This window comes from Sturnus vulgaris, chromosome 27 (genome assembly GCF_052056855.1).
Source record: "Sturnus vulgaris isolate bStuVul1 chromosome 27, bStuVul1.hap1, whole genome shotgun sequence".
Taxonomy (NCBI): Eukaryota; Metazoa; Chordata; class Aves; order Passeriformes; family Sturnidae; genus Sturnus; species Sturnus vulgaris.
This window is the reverse complement of record NC_142269.1, coordinates 774405-791952: the sequence shown is the minus strand read 5'-3', so window position 1 is coordinate 791952 and position 17548 is coordinate 774405. Positions and strand designations below refer to the sequence as shown.

The 17548-nt window shown below is 46.7% G+C and overlaps 1 protein-coding gene across 9 annotated transcripts in view; it reads left to right on the top strand.

The window, feature by feature from the left end:
• Window positions 1-5015: 5015 nt before the first annotated feature.
• The window catches only part of TLK2 (tousled like kinase 2), a 45546-nt gene continuing 33013 nt past the window's right edge, over window positions 5016-17548 (top strand). For 3 of the 9 annotated variants that reach the window (XM_088179653.1, XM_088179652.1, XM_014884803.2), the window contains exons 1-3: window positions 9578-9655; window positions 10046-10134; window positions 11873-11938. In XM_088179653.1, the coding sequence (XP_088035779.1) occupies window positions 10054-10134; window positions 11873-11938 (147 nt within the window). In that variant the 5' untranslated portion in view covers window positions 9578-9655; window positions 10046-10053. Of the gene's footprint in view, window positions 5151-7919; window positions 8218-9577; window positions 9656-10045; window positions 10135-11872; window positions 11939-17548 lie in introns of those variants that run through there. The other 6 variants (XM_088179650.1, XM_088179648.1, XM_088179646.1 and 3 more) reach the window with 5 other exon arrangements.

Sequence of the window (17548 nt, the reverse complement as noted above, 5' to 3'; positions counted from 1 at the left end):
GGGACCATCCTTCTGTCTCTGTAAACACACATGAAGGGAAACTGAGTCATGCAGTCTTTGTCCTGATCAGTCTGCAGGATCTGATTTGTCAATGAGAGAACTGCCACCATTTTTGGTTTGTTGCTATATTGGGGAAAATAAGTCCATGAGGGACGATGCCACAATCAGGACCATTTTTGCTATTGTAAGTACTCCTTTTCCTTCACGGGGGTGCCTGGCACACGTCCTTTTGTGTAGCATCCCTAGACAGTGACTTAACAGACGTTCTGATTTTGACTGTTTCAGGGCAAGATAGAAATTACCAGAAAAATGAGGATTAAGAGGAATTTTTAGGACGACCCTCCTGCAAAGTGAGTGCTCTAGAGGAAAAGGAGTTGTCAACTCTGTGCTTAACCAGCAAAGCTCTGGAGTTTGTGCTTTTAGCTCTCACTAAGGCAGCGAGTTCCTGTGTGTAACTGCCTGGCTAAATGGGAGCTTGTGTTACTTAAAAAGTGGGATGCATTGCAGGAAATCACCTCTGTAGGCAGCCCTGAGTACTAATCTGAACTAAGAAGGATACAGCATGAGCCAGAAGAGCGCAAGCCAGGCCTGGACACTTGGCTGGAACACAGGCTGGGAAGGCAAGGGAATCTGAGCTGTGTGTGCTTCGGCTTTTCCCTCCTGCTCAGGGATTGTAAGCATGGCAGTTGTCATGCCAGGGAAGGCTTTTATTCTTGGTCTCTGACCCGCAGTGGGATGAGCAGGATTGCAGCGGTTGGAAAGCAGTGATGGCAAAGCTCACTGGCAGGTCTTACATGTCAGCACTGCCAGGAGCTCCCAGCCTGTTGGCTTATTCCCGGAAAGAAGAAAATCCTGGTGAAGTTTGGACCCTGCTGTTCCAAACTGTGCTTTCTGGTGCTAACCCCAAAAGGCCCTCACTGCAACCAACATAGCATGGGAACTGTGTCTTGATTTTGAGGTGGAGTGTGACTGCTGTATTCAGGTTGTCTTGCTGTCCAAAGGACCCTTGTAGCTCTTGCAATTTCTTACTATGTGGAAGTTAGGGAGTTCCAGGGGACTGCCAAATCTTTGGAATATGAAACTTACTTTCAGCTCCTGTTAAGTGGGAAGTTGCTGTAGGCAATCCCTGGACGCAGGGACCAGGCTCACAGCTCTGCTGTGTGTGGAACACGAGGGGATCTGCTCAGGTGTAAGGACAGAGGTTCCACTCTTCCCCGGGGCCACTCGATGTGGCTTTCCTCATTTGGAGATTAAATTGCTTAATCTCCCCTCAGACTCCTTCTTCATCCCTGGGACCAGGTTCAAAGCATGCTGCATATCCCCCTCACATGGGGAGCAGTACCTGGGCAGGGCCACCTCACTGCAGTCTGTTATTACACAGCCATATTTTTCCACGTGCAGTGCCAATGGTGGGTGTGAAGAGGTCAATGGAGGTTACACAGAAAACTAAATCTGTCTTTTCCACAACTGCAAGTGACTTCTCTAGTGAGGTGAGCCTCGTTAGGAAGGTTGGAATGTATTTGCAGACATTCACAAAGAGGCTGAATATACTCTAAAAAAAGTGTGTGCAGTACCTCCGGCTTTCCAATAAGGTGTTGATTTAATTTTCATCTTACACAAATCTCAGAGCAGTTTGTCTAATTAAGGCTTTCCAAAGCCGTGTAAGGTAGGGTGTTGTTATGTGTAACAACTGAGGCACGGTCTCAGACCAGCAGGGAATCTGAGCCGTTTATTCAAAGAAACGAGCTGGTTTTATACCCTTCTTCAAGACACGGTATTTCCTTACCTGGTAATTCTCATTAAGTGACCGCATGGCCACGTCAGCAACACGCTCTCAGTGTCCTTCCGTGGGGTGATCCCGCTCTGCTCACCCGTCTGTCAGCTTCCAGCAGGCTCCTCTCTGCGGGGCTCTGCGCTTGACACCTCCTCCCCCAAGGTCAGCTCTGACAAGCCTCCGTGCTGCCGTGTGCTTCTTTGTGCTCTGATGTGCTTCTGCAGGTGAGTGCCACAGCCTGCAGCTCAACTCCATCCCATCTCTTCCCACAGTTTTGCCCATTTTATGCCGGAGAAAGAGAAGCAGGGGGCAAACCCTTTTGAGAATAAAGTCCTCTTGTATTCTGGGCATCCTAGAGTTAGCGATGACAGGGAAGGACTTGCTGGCACATTCACGAGAATCACATTGTTTCAGGTGCTTGCAGAATCAGCGGATATTTCCAGTACTGTGTGTTTTGGGATTGCAGAGGTGTTCCTTTCCTGCCTGCGAGGTTTGGTTCCCCTCGGCTGGGCCTTGGCGGCTGCACAGTTCCACGTGGCTGCACACAGCTGCCTTCCTCCTCCAGCAGCAGGACACGCATTGCCTTGGATCAGGGCTCTGAGGCTGCACATGGCTTGCTGCTTCTGTGGAGGCTGAGTGACCTTGATGCTTTCCTACTGGGTTTGGGTATCAAAGCATCCCTAATGGGATACCTGAAGATGTAGACAGAGGGAGGGGCAGGAACAACCTCAGAGATAAACTCCATTGTGTGGGAGGGTGGAGGCTCTCGGAATGGCCTCAGGAAGGAGTCAGGCAATGGCATGTTATCTTTGATGTGCTCAAATACCTGTTTTCTCCCTAAGAAAAATGAGGAAAGGCATTTTCCATGTTCCTAGTGTGGCAGAAGCCTTACCCTTAGTAGACAAGTATCTGCACTAGGGTGACATGTTTTGAATGCCCCAAGCCTATAAAAATCTTCACTGGCAGCTCATGCCTCATTAGGTCTAAGAAAATCTGCCATGCAGACAAGGGTCAGCCTCTTCCGGATGTGATGCCTGGAGGTGACATCATCCCCTAGTGCTAAAATCTTTAAAAGCCTGTTGAGTGTTGTACTTTTGAGGATTTTGGTTGAGGCTTTTTTTTCCCAATGCTGTAATATCTTTGGATTTTAAATCACTCATGCCAGCTTTCACGTTTTAAAGGTTCAGGCTATTTGTTGTTTTTCTCCAGTCCCCAGCTGCCTCATTACCACTGAGGAATCTCAGCTCTTCTTTTCTGTACTTTATATCAGTAGATTTACAGACCTTGTGGCAGTAGAGAAATGCTTGGAAAATGCAGTTAATGTATTCCATAAGCCCTGGAAAGCAGAGGCAAAGAAAAGTCACCAAAAACACATTTAAAAGATCAGAATCTTGGCTTCTGACATTTTATCTTTTCAAAATTGAAGGCAGAAGGAACTTATTATATGCTCTGTTAAAATCCCTATAAAATCTTACCCAATTTTGGCCTAATCTAACCTGTGGGTTAGCAGAGGCTATGGTGGGCTTGCTGCTGTTTTGCTGTGTTTGCTGTACCTGTGGAGGGGAACTGCAAGCTCCGGTCAAATCCAGTGACAAAGAAAATGTCTGTGGCAGCTGAGTTGTTCTTCAAAACATGATACAGGTGCTGTGTGCTAGGGATATTACTGACATCCAAGGAGGCTGAAACAGGAAGAGGAGGGCTAACACAGCAATGTAATCAGAGGCATTAACTTTGTTTGATGGCAGACCAGGAGAGCAGAATGTGCACAGGAGCGATCTGGCAGAGCTGATGGTGGAGGAAAGCTGGCTTGTCCCCTTGGATGAGATAATATTTGGTCAGCCATGTACATACTCTGTTGCTCATAACCAGCTTCTCTGAAAGGACCAGAGCTCAGGGGCTCTTAAAAAGTGAAGGTAAAAAAAGGAAAAACAGAATAGTTTCATACGTCGCTCAGGTGTGGGCTGGAAGGAGTTTTCCTGCATGAAAATTCTTGGAGGTCCAAATAGTCTCTTCTCTTGCTGGGCCAGAACATGAAACACACAGAAATTGTTTCCTAACTGTAATACAATGGGGAAAATCAAGTTTAGGTCAACAGAATCTTGATTTTTAACCTTACATTGTTTTAGTTTTGCAGCTTTATAAGCTTTTAGAAGTAGTGCCTTAGAAATTGACATGAGAAGTTTTAATTGACTCAAAAAATTTCCTGTACAAAATGATGAACTACGTACATATTCCAGCCACTTTGAAGAGCAAACCTATCCCTGTTAGAACAAACTGACCTTTTCTGACCAGAAGCACATTTCGATAAGTTGACTTTTCTTATTTAAAATAAACCAACAACAAAAAACAATTTAAAAAAAAGAAGTCCACAAATTCTCTGCTGAGTCCAAACCTGGGTGATCAGTTCCCAGCAGAGAAGATGTTATAAAAAACAGTCCAAGTGTCATGTGTCAACCTTGATATTTATATTTTTACCTGGGAGACCTTTGCTGTTCAGGGAGCCCAATCTCAGATATGCTGGCACAGCACACTTGCAAGTGTTCTACCACGCTGGCCTATGCAGTGCATCCCCATTCAGAACTGTGTCCCGATGGAGTGTAGGAGGAAAAAGTTCAGAGATTACTGATCACTGGGAAAGTTATTCAAGTAACTTCCTTCCTACATCTGACAAACTTGTCTGAAACCCCTGTACCTACCTGTACTTTGTTGACAGCAACTGGGATTCTTAAAGGCGGCTCTGAAATCCTTGCATAGAGCCAGAAATACAGTTAAAACTTGATGATTCCTTCCCTCGCTGTGCCACAAAGGGACCAGTTGCTATATATGGTGTGAGGTGCAATTTCGGCATCTTGGAAAGGAAACTGCAGCTGGAAGTGTTGCTTTGAGCTGCTCTTCAGAGGATGAAGGTGGAGAGGACCATGGTTGAGTGTGCAGCAGAGGAAGGACTACAGATGAGGATGAGCTGCTGGACATCCAGCAGCTGAGCCAGAAGAGCATTTGGACTGCAAAACACAAGGGCTACCTTTCAGAATGTGCTGAAGGGGATGTGCCCCAGTCCTGAATTTGAAAGTGAGAAGAGAAACCACAATTATTTTACAGGAATGCAGGGCAGGAGAAGGGGAGTCACAGGAGGAGGATGGTGCTACCTCAGTTTTTCTGTTCCTTATCAGATATCACCACCTCCTGTTCCAGCCTGACCCAGCAGAGCCCAGGGCTGTGGCCATGGGTCCTCTGTGAGGCCTGGAACTCGGCAGTGCATCAAGGGATGTCTTGGAAAACATTCCTGGCTGCGATGGATTCTCCAGGAGGCTCTCCCTGGGAATTTGGTCCTGCCAGAGGGAAGGAGAAGAGGGGCATTGGTCCAAACGACCAATTGGTGAGCAAACGACCATCGGGAAATGTCAGAGGCTGTGGCTGCCCCATCCCTGAAAGTGTCCAAGGCCTGGTTGGTTGGGTCTTAGAGCAGCCTAGTCTGGTGAAAGATGTCCTTGCCCACAGTAGAGGATGGGATGGGATGGGATGGGATGGGATGGGATGGGATGGGATGGGATGGGATGGGATGGGATGGGATGGGATGGGATGGGATGGGATGGGATGGGATGGGATGGGATGGGATGGGCTTTGGGGTCCCTTCCAACATAAACCATTCTGTGATTCTCTGACAGCAAAAGTTTCTTCTGGTGGCCAACGTGGAAATACTGATGGTATTGTGATACCTAGCAATGCAGTCTCTGGCAATGCATGGAGAAGGAGGGGGAAGTGCCCCATCGAGCACTATCCAAAAAGCACAGGGAAAATTAGACCAAAGTGACCCCCATCACCCCTAAAACACAAAAGTGGGGGACATTACCATAGATTGGGTGTTACTGGATTCCAGTTTCTGCCCGCCACTGAGGGGATGAACTGCTCCCTTTAGAGTTGGAGGTGTTTCTAAGGGCAGTGAAGGGGAGTCCAGAAGAGCTAGGGGGTTCAGTAAGTCAGTCCCTTTATGGGGTGTAACAGCTCCCACAACTTCTCCTCTCTCCATCCAAAATCAAACTGAAATGCATAAATGAAATTTAAACCTCTTTCAACAATGTTCACTGCAAGTGGTCCTAATTAAAGTTCCCTAAATGGCTGTAATTAGCTACCAGCTGATGTAATATTTACTCCAGGATTTTTTCTTTTAAAAAACCCCACAACCAAACACAGACACAAAACACTATTTATTTAATTATTTATTTTACAAATTCCTGCCACCAGTTGTGCCGAAAATGTGACTTACAGAGCGGGAGCTGAAACTGGAGTGGCTCTTGTACTGAAAAAAAAAAAAGCAGCTTAAAGCACAGGAAAAGCATCTTGCATGAGCAGGCAGCACTCCCAGAGCCATTTGCTGCACCGACTTAACAAAGTATGATCAATTAGCAATTTTAAAATAACACAAATTCCCCCGTCGCCTTGCAGAAGCGGTTTTTCCACGATGCTCTGCCGGCTCCTCTCTGCATCCCTTTTGCCAAACTAGTCGGTTCCAGTTAGGTCATAAATCACTCGATGTCACGCACTGAAGGGGAGGTGACGGGTCCCTTGGCGTTCCCAGCCCTGGCGAATCCTTTATCGAGCTCCAGGAACCTCCGCTCCCATTGCTAATCCGCGCCTGCCTCCCCTTGGACAGGCCTGGCCACTTCCTTTCCCAACAATCCTCTCCTGCTTGTTTGCTTTTCAGAAAGCTGATTCAGCCTTGGAGCGAGCGGGTGCGACACCCGCAGCGCTTTGGGTCCTGCCCCCGCCGCCTGCAATGAGCCAAATGAACTGTGATGGAATTGCTCCACTCCAGCCAGGACAAGCCCTCTCTTTATTAATCTTGGGGGCTGTTTTCCCGACTGTGGTGGCAGCTTGGCCTTAGAAAGAGCTGTGGACTGTGTGTCATGGGGGCTGCTGAGGGTTGTGTCTCACACATGATAGCCATGTTTTATCAGCCTTGAACCAGGGGGCCCGTTCCAGGTGGTGTTCCCAGGGGGCAGGGATGGAGTGGGGGTGAGCTGGGGGTGCTGAGGTGCCCTTGCACTCTGCCTCGGGGGAATGACGGTGGTTTGGGGAGTGAGATTGCTTATGGGTGTGTAAGGCGGAGACTGGAGAGGAGGTGAAGAACTGGGGGGTGCATGGATGTCATACCTGCACCCCCTCTCTGTGGCATCCTGGAGCAGGGGGTAGGTCAACCTCTGCTCCCCTGGTGGTGACATGTCCCTAGACCTGCCCTGTCCCGCCCCCCCAGCCCTGGCTGGATCTGACCCCCTCCTTATGTCTGTCAGTCCCCAGCACACTCTGGCCCCCCTAGGACCCTGACCCTTGCTGCCCTGCCACTTGTGGTCACCCCCTGCTCCCACCTTGCTGATCCTCAGCCCTGACCCCACCCCAAGGCTGGATCCGACCCTCCCCTTGTTCCTTCCCCCTTATCCCTCCACGACCCCACAGTCCACCTTGACATTCTGTTGCCCCCCAGCCCTGTGTGACCACCCTCCATACCTCCTGCTCCCCCCAGACCTGCCCTGACCCCCAGGCCTTTCTGACCCCACCTATCACCCCCAGCCCTCCCGACGCCATGGGACTCTGACCCTCTGCTTCTTCCCCATACGTGTGTGACCCCCCCAATGCCCCCCAGACCTGTCCTCATCCTGAAATTAGAGCTGACCTGCCCTTGAGCCTGCTGCCCCCTCAGCCCCCCCCCGAATCCCATACCCCATGGTCCATCCTGAGCCCTTGCTGCCCCTCCTGCCCCGTGTGACCCCTCCCACTCCTCCTGCCCTCTCCGACCTGCCCTGACCCCCAGGCCCCACTGACCCCCCCCACCTGCCGCCCTCGCCCCTCCCTCCGCCCCCTTAGGCCCCACCCCTGTTCAAGCCACGCCCCCTGACCCCCCCCTCCCCCCCGCCGCGCAAGTCTCGCGAGACGCGGCGCGGTTTCCCCAGCGCGTGTGCCCCCATCGGCCGGGCCAGGCCCAGCGCCGCGGGGCGGGAGGGACGAGGGGCCGCACCTGCCCTGGCCCTACCGCGCCCGCCGGCCCCGTGCACCCCCCGCCCCGCCCGCCCCACCTGGCCGCCGGGTCCTCCCGCGAGGCCTTTGTCCTGCCGCCGCCGGCCCGCGCGCGCTCCGGCCCGGCCAGGCCTCTCACGCGAGGCCGGGGATCCGCGGCCTACCCCCAGCCCGGAGCCTTCTCTCTCCACCTCCCGCCACCCTTCCCCTCCGCCCTATTCAGCCCCAGTGCCTGCGGCAGAGGCCGCGGAACCGCTCCCGGCCTCCTCTTCCCGCCCGTGCCGCCGCTGCCGCAGCAGGTTCCCTCCCTCCCTCCTTCTTCTCCTCCTCCTCCTCCTGCTGCTGCTGCTGCTCCTGCCCCCGGCGGCGGCGGGATCCGCGCGGTGCCCGGGGAGCGCTGGGCCGGGCAGCGGCGGCAGGAGCGGCAGCGCCAGGTGAGACCCCCAGGGGCGGCAGGGGCAGCGCGGGGACACCTCTCGCTTGGTCCCCGCCCGGCCCGAGACTGGGTGGGGGCGGCCACGAGGGAGGCGGTGGCAGGGGCTAGTACCGCGGGCCGGGCCGGGTCACGGCCGGAGGGCCGCGGCCTGAGCCCCAGGGCGGCGGTAACGCGGCCTGGGCCCCTCGCCGGGCGCGGAGCAGCGCAGGCCCCAGGGCCCAGCCCGGCCTGGCGGGTGAGGGTGAGAGCCGGGGGCAGTGCGGGGGTGGCGGAGGGTGGGCACGGCCTGCGGAGCCTCGGGCTGAGGGTTGAGGCGGTGCTGGGGGGGTGGAGGAGGAGGAGGAAGAGGCCGAGGCGGTGCAGCAGCTGGCAGCGGGGCAAGGCTGCTTGCTCGGCGGCTGGTGCTTCTGCGTCCCGAGTGGGTAGGAGAGGGGTGCTCTAAATCCCCTCCCGGGAGGAAATGCAAGCTCTGCCTGGAGGGGTGCAGCGGGTCCCGGGGCAGCTGCCGGCGGGGGGAGTCTTGTGTCAACCCCTTCCCAGAGCAGCATCTCGGTGTGAGGATGCGATTCCTTGGTCGCCTCATGATGGGCGAGAGCCCTAGGAGCACTTGAACATCTTGGCGTTTGCGGTTTGTCTGTCGTTTTCCTCGCAGCTCAGATTTCCTGTTTTGAAAACTGGGCTGAGAGCTTTGGGCTTTTAGAGCCCGTTTCAGAAATACGATTGTTTAATAAGCATGTTTAGGATCCCATTCGTTTTTGAGGCTTGGGACTGATTTGAGAGAGCAGTTGAGAATGCCCCCGGATGGATTCACTTTGCCCCTGTGACTTGGAGCCGCAGCGTTTGGAGGAAGCAGCAGGGACAAAATGGACAGTTCATAAAAGGAACAATTGTGCACTGCCTGTTCTAGAGGGCACTTGCTGCCCTTCAAGAACTTTCCTCATCGCATATGCTATTTACACAGCAAATCTTTATCTTCTGTTTCTGCCTTTTTTTTTTTTTCCTACCTTAGTCCTGAAAATGAAACTGGAACAGACATTTCTGGAAATGAACTTGATTGGTGCAGTTTGGAAGATATGATTCACAGTTATAATGAACAGTAAATTTTGTCCCATTTTTTCTCAGTTCAGGATTTGAATTGTGTCTTTCCTGATTTTTAACCTGTTTACACAGTTAGGGTGGGTACACTTTTAATCCTTCAAATAAGGCATCCATAGTGTTGGATTGCTAAGAGGTACCCCAGGTACATCCGGGATGTAGAAGCTTCTGTTATTTTAGAAGTATCTGATGCTTTACCTTGTAAATTAAAAGGTTTAATCGTGCGCTATTTTCTTCTTATAATCCCACTCTGTGCTTGGAAGAAGCAAAGCTGTTATCAGTGAAATCTGGAGTTCGTGGAGATCGAGTATTTCCAGGATTGGCCAAAAATAAATTATGGGGTAAAGAATGTTGCTTTTTTTTCTCCTAGTCATGCAGCACAGATGAAAAGCTCTGAAGCTTTTAGTCATAACACTCTGGTCCCATGTTTTCCTTTTAATAAAGCATCCAGTGGGAGAATGTGACATAATTGGTTTCTTGGATTTAGAGATCTTGAAATGGCTGGTACAAGAGAGGAGAGGAAACTCCAGCAGGGTTATGGTTTAAATACTGTAATATGGTAGCAAAGTCGTATTGTTCCTACATGGTAATCTTGCATTTCTCTTGCAAGAAAATGCTCTCTATGCGCTTGTGCTGCAGAACAAGCACTTTAAGTCTCATCAGTTGCACAGAATATTAAATGTCTCTCTCCTTTCCTTGCATTGCATAATCTGAGTGTTATTCTTCCACAGCAGCAGAAATGATGGAAGAATTGCATAGCCTGGACCCACGCAGGCAGGAGCTCCTGGAAGCCAGGTTCACTGGGGTTGGGGTTGCCAAGGTGAGTGTCTGAATACCTGTGGTGACACGTATGACTGCTTAGCCATCCTGCCTTGCTCTTTGGTTGGGTTTTTTAATTTCTACATGGATAATTTTGCTTTGCAAACAAATTCTGTATCACTTGTTGTGTTTTGACCTCTAATTTGTCTGAAGTATGTTCGAGAGGAATGAAAATGGGATCTCTGTGGGCAGATGTTTTGCTATACGGAAGATTTTGGGCTCTAATTAAGTTCTTACGAGTTGCTCCATCTTAAGGCAACTTATATGCCCAAAAAACTCCATGACAGCTCTATAGAAGAGGGAATCTCATCTGGCTCTTCCTTTCTCCAAGGATATGTTTGAGAGCTGAATTTGGCTGCTGGTGGGATACAGTTTCAAGTGTTATGTGTTGGATACAACACATAACCAGATTGAAACATTGAGATTTCTTCTTTGGGGTGCAGGAGCTAAAATAGTCTACCCCATCATATGGAACACACACAAAAAGTCTTTGCAGAGCAGCTCTCCTGTGACTGGTCCACAACCTGCCAATAAAATCCCATCTTTATCCTCATGTTTGGTCAGGAGCTATCTAAAGCAAGGCACCTGAATGACAACCTTGTGTGGTTTCTTGGTGTCCTGGCATTAAGCTGTGAGTTCTCCAGGTGTTGATACTGTTAATGTCAAGTCTTTCTGAGAAATGAAATAGTGACAGAACTCATTTTAAACTAGGTCAGGAGAAAGGTAACTGAGTTTTGAACATCAAGGTAGATGGTAAAGCAACACATCATTAGATGGTTTTCTGAAACCACTTAGAATTATTTTGAGAAAAGCACATTGTAGATGCCACATTTCTCAGAAGAGCACAAAGTGATTCAAAACTTGAAAGGGTTTTGTTTGAGTTCTCACTTTTCTTTCTGCTCTGCCTCTCAGACAAAGTTGAGTTTGGGAAGAGAGCACAAGAAAGCCAAAGGCTCAGCTGTAAGAAAGTGTAGTAAGGAAGATTAATACTAGAAGTTCAGAGGTAACAGTTTCGGTTGCTGATGCAAGAGTGTGGGGGTTTTTTTATCTTTTCCCCTACTCTTAAGACTTTAAAGATATTAAGTTATTTTTCTTTCATAAATGTTGATGGCATTTATTGTGCTGTGATCTTGTTTCATACAACATTACAACTTTTCATGTATTTTATCACCTGTTTCTTGCCTCTTTTTGCCCGTTTTGTCGCTTTAGAATCTTTAGCTGTACCAGTGCAGATAAACCCAAACGTCTTACTAGAATAGCTAAAAGCATAGACACTGGTATAGCTTTAAAGCAGTGCCAATGTATTCAGTGTTTGCAAAGAATGTTAGGAACTCTTCCTTTTAAAGAAATAACCTTTGAGAGATACAGGAAAGCAAATCTGAATTATGTTTCCAATATGTTTGGAGCAGAAAGTACATGCCCTTTTCTGTAGGGGTGAATATTGACAACTCGTTTCTAAAGCAATCCAAGGAAAAATGCCTCATTTATTGGAGGCCTCACTTCGGGCAAAGCTGTTCTGAGTTTTATTTTTACCTGTTGTTATGCAATTTTACCTTGTACTAGTCAGTAAACTGTTAAAGTGCATTACACTTATTGAAAACAATATATTTATTTATTTACTTGCATTCTTGCTAATTTGCAATAGATCAGCCAACCATTGATATAAATTAGCATGACTCTACTATGTTGCAGCAAATCTTGGTTGCAATATTAATTTCAGCTACTACATTCCCTCCCAGGTTGGTGCTTCAAATTCCCTCCCTACCCCCCCAAGCCTCCGTCCGTCATGCTCCGCACTGGCATTGGTAGGTCACTGTCTTAAAGGGAATATATTGGGAAAGCTGTGATACAATTTTGTGTGATTCAGCTAAGATTTTTAGCTGGCTCCAATGAAATGTTTAAGGAAAGAACTGTGGAGTAAGTGAGTGCCATCTAGTGGGACAGGACCTGGCCCATCCTCCTGGGATGGAAGGTATCTGGTGCTGTTTATTGCATAAAAGGAAGAAATGTCATCTCAGATGCTCAGATGTGATTGGATGAAGGCAGCAGGCAGTTGTGCTGAGCTTCCTGCCTTCCTCCCACTGGGTGTATCTCGCTTGTTCCTTTAATGTTTAGAAACACAAGGGTATATTTTGGACCTGTATAAAACGAAAGCATTAGCTTATACTTTAATACAACTTCAGCTTCAAGCCCACAGTTCCTGTGTTATTAAGGAACAACTATAGGTGTTTTGAGATATGAATGAGAGCAAGCTGATCTAGAATAAGTTTTCAGGCTGGAAACTAGAAAAAAGCTTCTAGCCATCAGGGTCATAGGATTCTGGAAGAGCTTTCCAATAACAGTAGAGGACAGAAATCCTAAACTGTTTTGGAAACAGCTGTGTGCTTGGCACCTCCTGTGGTAGCTGAAGGCACAACTCAATGACCGAGATCATTTGCAGCCCCAAAAGCCTCAAAATTCTGTTACAAGTCTGTGATGAAGTTTCTTACTTAGTGGCTGAAGAATGTATTTCACTAGAAGCTTGGAGTTAATTCATTGAAACAAATTTATGAGCAAGGAATGTTTCTAGGCAACTGTTACACTCCTGTGCTTCACCCATGTCGATAGATAGCTTCAAAAATCTGGTGATGCTCTACATGTCTATTCTTGCCATATGGTGAAGTGCCATTCTTCCCCAAATTCCCAGAGCAAGTCCCTGAATTAACATATGACACTCTGGCATCTACTATTCCTGCTTATTTAGCTCCTGTTTATATTTACTTACTGGGAAAACCTAAGTGCATTCCCGTGAGGCATTATCCTGACTAGACATCTTCTTCCTTGGGTCAGAAGGCCCAAGTGACAAAATGTGAGTTGTTTCTCTAGATAATATTGTTTGATTTAGTCTGTTCTCCTGCCTCCCTTCCTCCTATTTGCTTACTGCCTTTAAGATATCAGGTGGGTTAACTTGAAGGGGTTTGTGAAATTTCCACAAACGTTTCCTGGATAAGAATTTGAATAAGTAGCTGTAGTTGGTGAATCTGTATTTGCACAGAGCTCTGTCTCGGGCTTAAGCAGGATGGGTCCTCAGAACAGCACATGTATCTTCTACAAGTTTGGTTTTCGAAAGATCTGTGAACCAAGCTCTGTGTGCTGCTTTTATAGTTAAACTAAAATGGCTGAAGTACTTTTAGGGAGAGTAGCTGGGCTGTAGGAATCTTGTAGATCCATCTGACTGTACCAGAATTGAAAAAAGCATTGGTCTTGGTGGTAGCTGGTGTTCCCTTTCCTCCTGCTTTGATGTAGAATACATGCTGCCAAAAAATTGCTCATAAAGATCAGTATTTTCTTGTATTAGTTTGTTTTTTACATATTCTCTGTAACTTTTGAAGTCTTGATCACTTCAGCAGCTCTGGTTCTGTGATGTACTCAGCAACAGTTTTAGCAGCAAAGTTACCATGTTGAGAATCTGTGTTTGAGGATCATCATGTCCTCCTTAGAGGGAAGTGGTGCTCCCCAACCGGCGTCATAGGCCGTGAGAAGAGCCAGTTAATAAGAGTTTTAAAACTTAGAATTGAATTTAGCAGCTGCCACAGAATGTGCCAGGACTTTATGCCAGATACTTGAAAATTCTTTGGATACTTTTGTGTGCAACATTACTTCAAATGTGTTGTCTGGCTGCTAGAGCCTAGAAATAGTTGTCAGATCTCAGTCCTATTTCTGCTCCTGAGCTGAGGATTAGGATGGGTTGCGTGACCCTTCTGTCCAGTTTGCCATCACTAAAATAAAAATACCGTATTTCTAACCAGAGAGAACACTTGAGGCATAATGGAAGCCAGGCAAATTCCGCTGCAAATCTGCTTGCCCATCTGATAGAGTGAGGGTTACCTGTGAACATCTAAGAGTAGATTAACTTCTTGTGGCAAAAAGACCTCAGTGATTCAGGGATTTCATTATCAGCAGTAATACTGAGCTTTTTTAGAAGTCCAATTAAGAAGCAGGTTGTAATTCTTATACTTATGTGATGCTTGAAATAAGAAAAGAATATGTTAATTAAACCTGACTCAGTAGTACTGGACCAGAGTAACTCTAAAACCATTCAACCATTTCACTTTGTTGCAAGCCTGTGTGGAGTCAGCAATAACCTTTAGTGGCACTTAGGATTGACTCTTTGCCTTTGCAATCTCCTGATCTGCTACAGAATTCAGAGGAACTCAGGTTATCCTAGCTGGAGGTAATGAGGCATGTCTATCTCCATGTCTCCTTCATTCAGACAGCAAGAGAATTTTGCATGTTGCTGTAAGCCTATGTTGGAGGCTCTGGCTAGGCAGCTGGAATTCCTAGAGCTCCCTTTCAGTAGGAGGAATTGGAGATCACAAAATGGAGACTGCCCAGCTTGAGTTGTGGAGTGATGGATCATTTCTGGGAACTTGGGAAGGCTGTGGAAATGCACAAGTCATGGGAGGCAGGAGATGGTAAGGAGGGCTGAGTCAGCTTGGTGTTGTTCTAGATGATCAGGTGGGAGCTATTAGCAGGATAAGTTGTTTCTTTTGAAGTCTCAGCCATTGAAGGCTCACTGTGGGCTTTCCAGGGGCTCTGTCAAAGGGAGAAATGACTAACCAGCTCCTTTGAGTGGCCAGATTTTAAATTTTTGCCTCTTGAGTAGGAGTCTTCAAAGTGCCTGCTGCTGTTGCATCCAATTCTCAACATGGATGCTTTATTGTGCATAGGTAGGTCACAGACTTTGTAGCAGCAGTTGATAGGTGAATCACAAGGGAAAAAAGCATGCCAGCTTATCTTGGAGAGAAATTCCTTGTGGAGGAGGAAGTGTGTGCTGTACTTGTGCTTGTCATTTGGGCAAACACTAGGAACTATTAGCTTGTTTCAGATGACCCACGTATTTTGAATTTTTGCTGAGCCCCATCACCAATTGCTGTGACACAGGGCACAGTGCATGAGTGGGCTGGTAGTGAGAGCAGAGAAGTGCAATATTATCCCAAAATTGTTTATGCTAGAAAAGTCAGATAACTTCTGGAATAAAATTCATAAGCCCTTCCTGTGTAAACTATTGTATGTTTATTATTCCCCATTGCTACTTCCCTGACAATATACTAATGTTCTTTGCTTACTTGGGTTTTTTTTTTTCCAAAATTCATGTTCATTCCTTTAATTCCTTTTGTGTCATGTCCACTTAAAAATGGTATGCTAAAATAAGTACTGAACATTCATCCCAAGTCAGTTTCTGAGTTAAATGTAAACAGTCAGGAATGATAAAATATAAATTTGAAACATTTTTGTATACACCCTCTCACTGACTGTTAGCTGAGGGGAGATATTCAGATATATGGTTTCTCACATCCATGCATAAACTTACTGCTATAAGGAGTTGATACCTAATTTCACACATAACCTCATGTTACCTGGATAATCAGGAAAACTTGCTTTTCCTTTCTCTTGACTCACTACATGAGGAGGTGCAGCTGAGCACGAGGTCAGGGTCCTGAAACATCCTAGGTATTGCATCTTTGTTGCTTTGAGTACAGCACGTTCTAGTGAACAATTTGAGTTTCCATACCCAGAATGCCTCAAAACAAGACTTTTTGCCAACTTTACCAAGTTCAGCTCTTGTCTGTAAAGGTCTAATCCTTTAGAGTAAGAAAACTGTCAATGGGAGATCCTCTCAAATGTAAGCAGGGAAAAGGGAAAGTCATGCGTTTGATCCATTGCATGGGTCAAAACATGTCTACAAAGAATTAATTATGCATTTGTTCACAAATCAATACATGTGACAGTGAAATTGCTGGATACCTGTAGACAATGACAAGCTGTTCTGATCCAGTTCCATAATGAAGAACTTGGTTCCTTCTCACCCTTTCTCCTACTGCACTGAGTTGAGTTTTACCACATCATCAGTGTAGGTTCTAGAGGAAGGTTTAAAAGAGAAAAAAGGGGTTTTTTTTTCTGTTCAAGAATCTGACCAGCATTAAACTCCTCTTTTATTGCAATAAATTGTTTTGATTCCAGCTGGTAGAGCTAAAAATTCCCCATGCAGGGTAGTCAGTACAGGTACTTGTAGTTCTGGAACTAAGAAAAACATTGTGGATTTTGTATTAGGCATTTTTCCAGCTGCTTGCATCCCAGAACTTTACATTCAGGTGTAAACTGAGTGGATTTCTTGTACCAGACAAGATAAACTTGTATTTCTGCAACAAACGTTAGTATCATTACTAGCTGTAAGTGGCCCCATCAGTTAATTCTCCAGGTCATCTCAGAATACAGGGGCCTTGCAGAAGAATTCTCCTGTGTAAGCCACTGACATTACCCTTCAATCATTATGTTCATGGAAAGTTCAAATGTGGTGGTTTTGGAACAGCTGCTCCTGTCATTTGCTATCCAGCTACAAAATGGAGACAGCAAGATTTAAGCAAATATGGAAACAACTTCCACTTTTCTCTTCATCATGTCAGGACCTCAGTGTGAGACAGCCAAGTGCTTGTTAGGAGAGATGCTCCTGCGTCTCACTAAGTACTCACCTGGCACAGAGGGTTGATTGGTGCCTCGGGTGTGCTGTTGGGGTTGGAGTTCCTGAAGAATGGAAAAATTTTGGAGGGCAGCATTTGTGCAGTTTATAAAACTTATGGTCAAGTTATTTCATGAGCAAAAAGATTCACCTTCTATTGCCACTTGCCATAAGATTTTACAATTTTTTCAGCAGTGAGACTTTCATACGGATGTAGCTAAGGTTAGTGTTGGCACTTCTGTTGTGTTGGCCCAGGAGTAAATTCCTGGAGTAACCAGGAGTTGTACCTATAACATATGTGAGCCATCATGTTGGATGGCGAGGAGCTTGTTTCTTTGCTTAAAATAAACAGTTGCTGAAGAGATGAGGTGAAACATTTCTCTGGTCCTGAGCTATTTGTGTGATCCCTTGAAGGGATAATGGTATGGCTTAAAGAATGTAAACCTGCAATTTTTCCTTAAGGGAATCCTAAATGTTTAGCTTCTTGAGCTATTCAAGTGTTGGGGTTTTGTTTTGCTTGTTTGGGGTTTTGGGGTTTTTGTTTGTTTTTTTTTTTGTTTGGTTTTTTGTTTGGTTGGTTTTTTTGTTTGGTTGGTTTTTGTTTGTTGGTTTTGTTTTTTTTGGTTTTTTTTTGTTGATGCAACTGTGCATGTCATTTTAGGAGAAACAAATTTGATATGCAACACAGTGAACACAGAAGGTAAACTTTTACTTTCAGCACATGCCTTCTTAGGAATTGGAGTTAGTAATAGCTAGGTTATGTCACAATTTGATAATGGTGTTTGTCCCTTAAACAGGGGAGGGAGAACTGGTCTGTACAAAAATTACCTGCTGTGGGGTTTCTCTGTGGTGTTAAGGCTTCTCCACCACTTGAGTCTTCTGCTCAAGTGTATAATGAGAAGTGGTTTTGCGTTGA